Source organism: Rana temporaria, chromosome 3 (genome assembly GCF_905171775.1).
Source record: "Rana temporaria chromosome 3, aRanTem1.1, whole genome shotgun sequence".
In the NCBI taxonomy this organism is placed as follows: Eukaryota; Metazoa; Chordata; class Amphibia; order Anura; family Ranidae; genus Rana; species Rana temporaria.
Window position 1 is genome coordinate 13,957,098 of NC_053491.1, and position 6,311 is coordinate 13,963,408.

Below are 6,311 nucleotides of genomic sequence, written 5' to 3' on the forward strand. Positions count from 1 at the left end.
ATGTTTCTTTTGTAAATTCTTCATTTACACAATTATTCAACCCCTTTAAAGACTACCACTCTGAAGAACAGAGGTTCATTGAAGTGTTTTCAATCAGGTATTGAAAACACCTGTGGATGTCAGGGAGCAGCAATAAAGCCTAATAAGCACCAATCAGGCAGCTTTATAATGACTGTGATACTCAGCTCCTTCTAGACATTTACTGGTGTGGTTACAAACATGGGGAAGTCAAGAGAATGGTCCGGGAAGACAAGAGAAGAGGTGATTACTCTTCACAGGAAGGGCAATGGCTATAAGAAGATTGCAAAGATGTTAAACATACCAAGAGACACCATAGGAAGCATCATTCTCAAATTCAAGGCAAAGGGCACTGTTGAAACGCTACCTGGTCGTGGCAGAAAGAAGATGCTGACTTCGACTGCTGAGCGCAACCTGAAGCGTAGAGTGCAGAAAAGTCCCCTTGTGACTGCTGAGGAACTGAGAAAAGATTTGTCAGATGTGGGTACTGAAGTTTCTGCTCAGACAATACGGCGCACACTGCGTAATGAAGGCCTCCATGCCAGAACTCCCAGGCTGTCTCCAAAGAATAAGAAGAGTCGACTGCAGTATGCAAAAATCATGTGGACAAACCACAGAAGTTTTGGGATTGTGTTCTGTGGACTGATGAAACAAAATTAGAAGTGTTTGGGCCCATGGATCAATGCTATGTTTGGAGGAGGAAGAACAAGGCCTATGATGAAAAGAACACCTTGCCTACTGTGAAGCATGGCGGGGGTCAATCATGCTTTGGGGCTGTTTTGCTTCAGCAGGTACAGGGAAGCTTCAGCGTGTGCAAGGTACCATGAATTCTCTTCAGTACCAGGAGATATTGGATAACAATGTGATGCAGTCCGTCACAAACCTGAGGCTTGGGAGACGTTGGACCTTTCAACAGGACAATGATCCCAAGCATACCTCCAAGTCCACTAGAGCATGGTTGCAGATTAAAGGCTGGAACATTTTGGAGTGGCCATCGCAGTCACCAGACTTAAATCCGATTGAGAACCTCTGGTGGGAATTAAAGAAAGCAGTTGCAGTGTGCAAGCCTAAGAATGTGACTGAACTGGAGGCTTTTGCCCATGACGAATGGGCGAAGATACCCGTGGATCGCTGCAAGACACTTGTGTCAAGCTATGCTTCACGTTTAAAAGCGGTTATAACTGTAAAAGGATGTTGTACTAAGTACTAAGATTGAATGTCACTTGGGGGTTGAATAAAACTGATTATGATGTGAGCACAGAAAAGACATTTGTGGTTATTTCATTATAAATGTTATGTTATATTTGTCTGCCCTACACGTGCCTCTTTGATTTAATTGTAAGCAGGATGACAGGATGATCAAAATCAATGTCAAACTGGGCAAAACAATCAATTTCAGTGGGGGTTGAATAATTTTGAATACAACTGTAGGTTGGACTTGATGGACTTTTTTTTAACCTCACCTACTATGTAACTTTCGCGGGAGAAAAAAAATGGCGAAAAAATATAATATAGTGTGTACAGTTGCGATACAAGTCATATTGTACCATTGAGTTGGGTAATAATGACAACCATTATCAGCGCTTAGACACGGCGGCAACGCTGTAATTGGCGCTATATAAGTGTAAACATTATTATTATTATTGTAATTGAATCTTATTTAAAAAAAAATACCTTTCCTTTTCAATCTGCAGCCGCTGTAATTTTCTATGAATGCCATTCAATATGGCTGCATGGAGTTGTTCTGTACACACAATGTGTACTGACCACTCACCAGTTTTGCTCATCTTACTTTAAAAAAGTATTTAGTTACAGTTACAAATTACTTCTCCGAAAAAGTAATTGCGTTAGTGACTCAGTTACTACATTGAAAAAATAATTAGTTACTCAGCAAAGTAACTGTGACTTTTTTTTTAATATTCTACAACATGCCTCACTGTGCCTCTGTAAACATGCCTCACTGTGCCATCTGCAACATGCCTCACTGTGCCATCTGCAACATGCCTCACTGTGCCATCTGTAACATGCCTCACTGTGCCTCTGTAAACACGCCTCACTGTGCCATCTGCAACACGCCTCACTGTGCCATCTGCAACACGCCTCACTGTGCCATCTGCAACACGCCTCACTGTGCCATCTGTAACACGCCTCACTGTGCCATCTGTAACACGCCTCACTGTGCCATCTGTAACACGCCTCAGTGTGCCATCTGTAACACGCCTCAGTGTGCCATCTGTAACACTCCTCAGTGTGCCATCTGTAACACGCCTCACTGTGCCATCTGTAACACGCCTCACTGTGCCATCTGTAACACGCCTCACTGTGCCATCTGTAACACGCCTCACTGTGCCATCTGTAACACGCCTCACTGTGCCATCTGTAACACGCCTCACTGTGCCATCTGTAACACGCCTCACTGTGCCATCTGTAACACGCCTCACTGTGCCATCTGTAACACGCCTCACTGTGCCATCTGTAACACGCCTCACTGTGCCATCTGTAACATGCCTCGACGATCTCCCTACCTTCTCCTGTTTGCAGAGATGTCAGACGGCGGCCATCCATTATTCAAAAGCCGCGCCTCCTCCTTAGGCTGTTCCGTGATAGGCGGAACAATAATTTTCCCAGCAAAGCCTCTGTTCAGTGTTCCGCCTATCACGGATGTCCTCTCATCCGAGGCCGAGGATGAGAAGGCATCTGTGATAGGCTGAACACTAAACAGAGGCTCTGCTGGGAAAATTAGTGTTCCGCCTATCACGGAACAGTCGGAGGAGGCGCGCTTTTTTAATAATGGATGGCCGACGGCTGACACAGGTAGATGTAATTGCGGTAACGCCGCCCAAGTAATGGGAACAGCGTTACCGTGAGGGGAAGAGTAATCAGGTAGATTACTCGTTACCCTCAAAAGGGGCATCGTTGGGTAACAGCGTTTATTTTAACGCCGTTACCGACAACACTGCCACTCACCAGAAACATCATTTCCAGCTTGTGTGATTGGCTCACCAATTTCCCCAGAAATCCACACTAATCCCCTACAACAAAAAGGTAATTTTTGGTGAGATATTTCCAATAGGAACACATCCAAAGGGATGCAGGCCCAGCAGATTTCCTCATTAGTGCCCTGCAGCTGCCACACCTGACTGATAATTATGAAACCACTCCCATTAGACCCACTTTAAGACCTCTTTCACACTGGTGCGGTTTGCAGACGATATTGCACTCAAAATAGCGCCTGCAAACCAACCTGAAACGGCGGCTGCTGTTTCTCCAGTGTGAAAGCCCCGAAAGCTCCTTTCACACTGGAGCGGTGCGCTAGCAGGACCGCTCTAAAAGTCCTGCTAGCCGCATCTTTAGAGCTGTGTGTTTTCCTCCACCGCTCCTTCCCATTGAAAGCAATGGGAAACCGCGGCTGCAGAGGCGCATTGCCAGCGGTATTAACCCTTTTTCAGCCTGCTAGCGGGCGAATACCGCCGCAATTCCAAAGGTAAAGCGCCGCAGCCACCGCACCTCCCGCAACAGTGTGAACGGGGCCTTGGGCACAGATGAATACACGGGGATTTCTTCAGAATAACAAAAGGTAGGAATCTGCAACAAAGGTTGTTATAGTCCTTGCAATGTACAGAGATCACCCGGGGTCAAGACAACAGCTGTTTGTCAACTCGGCTCCGTGTGGGACGAGCGCTTTCAGATTACATACAGCGAGAATCTACCGTTTACTCCACAGCCTCTGTAATAGGAAGTCCCGTCTCCTGGGCCGGCATTGGACCAGTGTTCTGTCTATCATAGAAGCCGGTACAGGAGGCGGGACTTTGTATTAAAGAGGCCGCTGAGTAAACAGGAGATTCTCGCTGTATGTAATCTGATGGCGCTCATCCCACCCCCCTCCCTGAGATGGGCATTGATCAGGCTGCATTCATGGCAATGGGGAGGCTGCAGATGGGCATTAATCAAGCTGCATTGATGGGCAATTGTGAGGCTGTGGATGGGCATTGATCAGGCTTCATTGATGGGCATTGATCAGGCTTCATTGATGGGCATTGATCAGGCTGCATTGATGGGCATTGATCAGGCTGCATTGATGGGCATTGATCAGGCTGCATTGATGGGCATTGATCAGGCTGCATTGATGGGCATTGATCAGGCTGCATTGATGGGCATTGATCAGGCTGCATTGATGGGCATTGATCAGGCTGCATTGATGGGCATTGATCAGGCTTCATTGATGGGCATTGATCAGGCTGCATTGATGGGCATTGATCAGGCTGCATTGATGGGCATTGATCAGGCTGCATTGATGGGCATTGATCAAGCTGCATTGATGGGCAATTTTGAGGCTGCAGATGGGCATTGATCAAGCTGCATTGAGGGGCAATTGTGAGGCTGTGGATAGGCATTGATGGGCAATCTTGAGGCTGCAGATGGGCATTGATCAAGCTGCATTGAGAGGCAATTTTGAGGCTGCAGATGGGCAATTTTGAGGCTGCAGATGGGCATTGATCAAGCTGCATTGATGGGCAATCTTGAGGCTGCAGATGGGCATTGATCAAGCTGCATTGAGGGGCAATTTTGAGGCTGCAGATGGGCATTGATCAAGCTGCATTGAGGGGCAATTTGAGGCTGCAGATGGGCATTGATCAAGCTGCATTGATGGGCAATTTTGAGGCTGCAGATTGACACTGATAAGGCTGCATTGATGGGCACTGACCCCTTTTCTGCTTCAAAGTTCTTTATTTAAAATGTATTTTTTTCCTGAAACTTCCCTCCTAATATGAAGGTGCGTGTTATACGCCTGTGAGTGTTCTATGCCGATAAATACAGTAATATGCTTCAGAATGGCAAAGATGTTTTTATTACAAATTATGTGAGCCGACTGCAGTTCCTCTTTAAGTGGTTCAATAATCTATGTGCTCACTGCTCTCTTCCAGATGTATTTGATCGGGAATACAAAGCCGCTTATGACCGACTGAGCCCCGAGCAAGTGAAATGCACCCAGATCTGCGACCGTCCCCCCAGCACAGGCGTCACAGAATGCAGGAGAATCTTCGGGCAGCCATTCCTCTGAGCGCGATTCTGGTCCTCCCATCGTTTTCATAGCTAACAAGCGGTAGATCTCGACACCCCCGAGCGCGTGTGTGTGTGTCCGATGAGATCCAGCTTTGTGAACAAGCAATACGGAAGATTTTCACTCTAGCGAATGGAGCCTGCGTGAGAATCGGGTTATGGAAGAAAAAGCAGGGTAGCCTTTCTCTTATGAAGCTTGAAGTTCAGGTCCTTTTATAAAAGGAGGAAGACGAGAGATCCGCATCATTCCGAGTGTTGTAGTTTACACAGAATATTTATATTTAATGTTATAAAGAATCTTTGCGTAAAAATAGGGTTTCAAACGCCTAGTAAGTCATGATTTAATTTTATTTTCTGGAAAGGTACCGATTGAAGAAAATGTTTTATAAAGCGGTATGTTACGATGCCCCCTATTGGTGGGGCTCCTTTTTAATCTGTCATCTCCTAATTTATTTTTTGCCTCCTTGGCACTGTTTTTTTTTTTTTTAGTTTTGAAGCCATTTAAGAAAAAACATTTCAGCCCCTTCTCAGTTAAGTTGGTGGCAACTTCCAGAAGTTGGCAGATCGCGGGATTTGTGGTTCAGTTGCCGCCCATGGTTGTCTTTTATTTTTTATTTTTTTCTTATAAAATATTTGACACTTCATCTCTATTTCTGGATCAGCAATAAATACACTAATTCCATATAGGTTTAAATGATGCAGAAGCTTTGGCTGTGATAGAGGAGAACCCCCTCTGGAGCTAATAAGGCTAAAGCAGCATATATGTATCATCCGCCATATTGCTTCCTTGTCCTCCCGCTTTTTATCTTTTGGGATATGTCCCATGGCTTTGCGGTACTAGAAATCAGAATCGTTCTTTATTCTCCTGTGTACAAAATAAGCAATTTGTATAATGTGAAAAGAACCATGACATTTAAAGTGATTGAAAACCCTCCTTAAAGGGTTTGTAAAGGAATTTTTTTTATTTTTTAAAAATAACAAATATGTTATACTTGCCTCTGTAGTGTCAGTCTGCTGCCTATCGTATAATTCTGCGGAAGTCACGTGGCGGCCAACTGCGCAAGTGCGATGTGTTCCAATAGATTTACGACAGTACACACCAGCAGGGCTGGACTGGGACAAAAATTTGGCCCTGGACTTCATCCAGACTGGCCCACTTTGACAGGTCTCTCCCATGGCGGCCGGACAACCCCCCCCCCCCCCCCCCCCACCGGTCACCCAAGCCCCCTCTC

The 6,311-nt window shown here is 45.7% G+C and overlaps 1 protein-coding gene across 4 annotated transcripts in view; it reads left to right on the forward strand.

Annotated features, from left to right (window-relative positions):
- DENND4A (DENN domain containing 4A) overlaps positions 1 to 6,019 on the forward strand; it is a 244,198-nt gene extending 238,179 nt beyond the window's left edge. For all 4 annotated transcript variants that reach the window (XM_040342272.1, XM_040342269.1, XM_040342270.1 and 1 more), the window contains one exon: positions 4,944 to 6,019. In XM_040342272.1, coding sequence (XP_040198206.1) covers positions 4,944 to 5,080 — 137 coding nt within the window. In that variant the 3' untranslated portion in view covers positions 5,081 to 6,019. The remainder of the gene's footprint in view (positions 1 to 4,943) is intronic.
- The last annotated feature ends 292 nt before the right edge of the window (positions 6,020 to 6,311 follow it).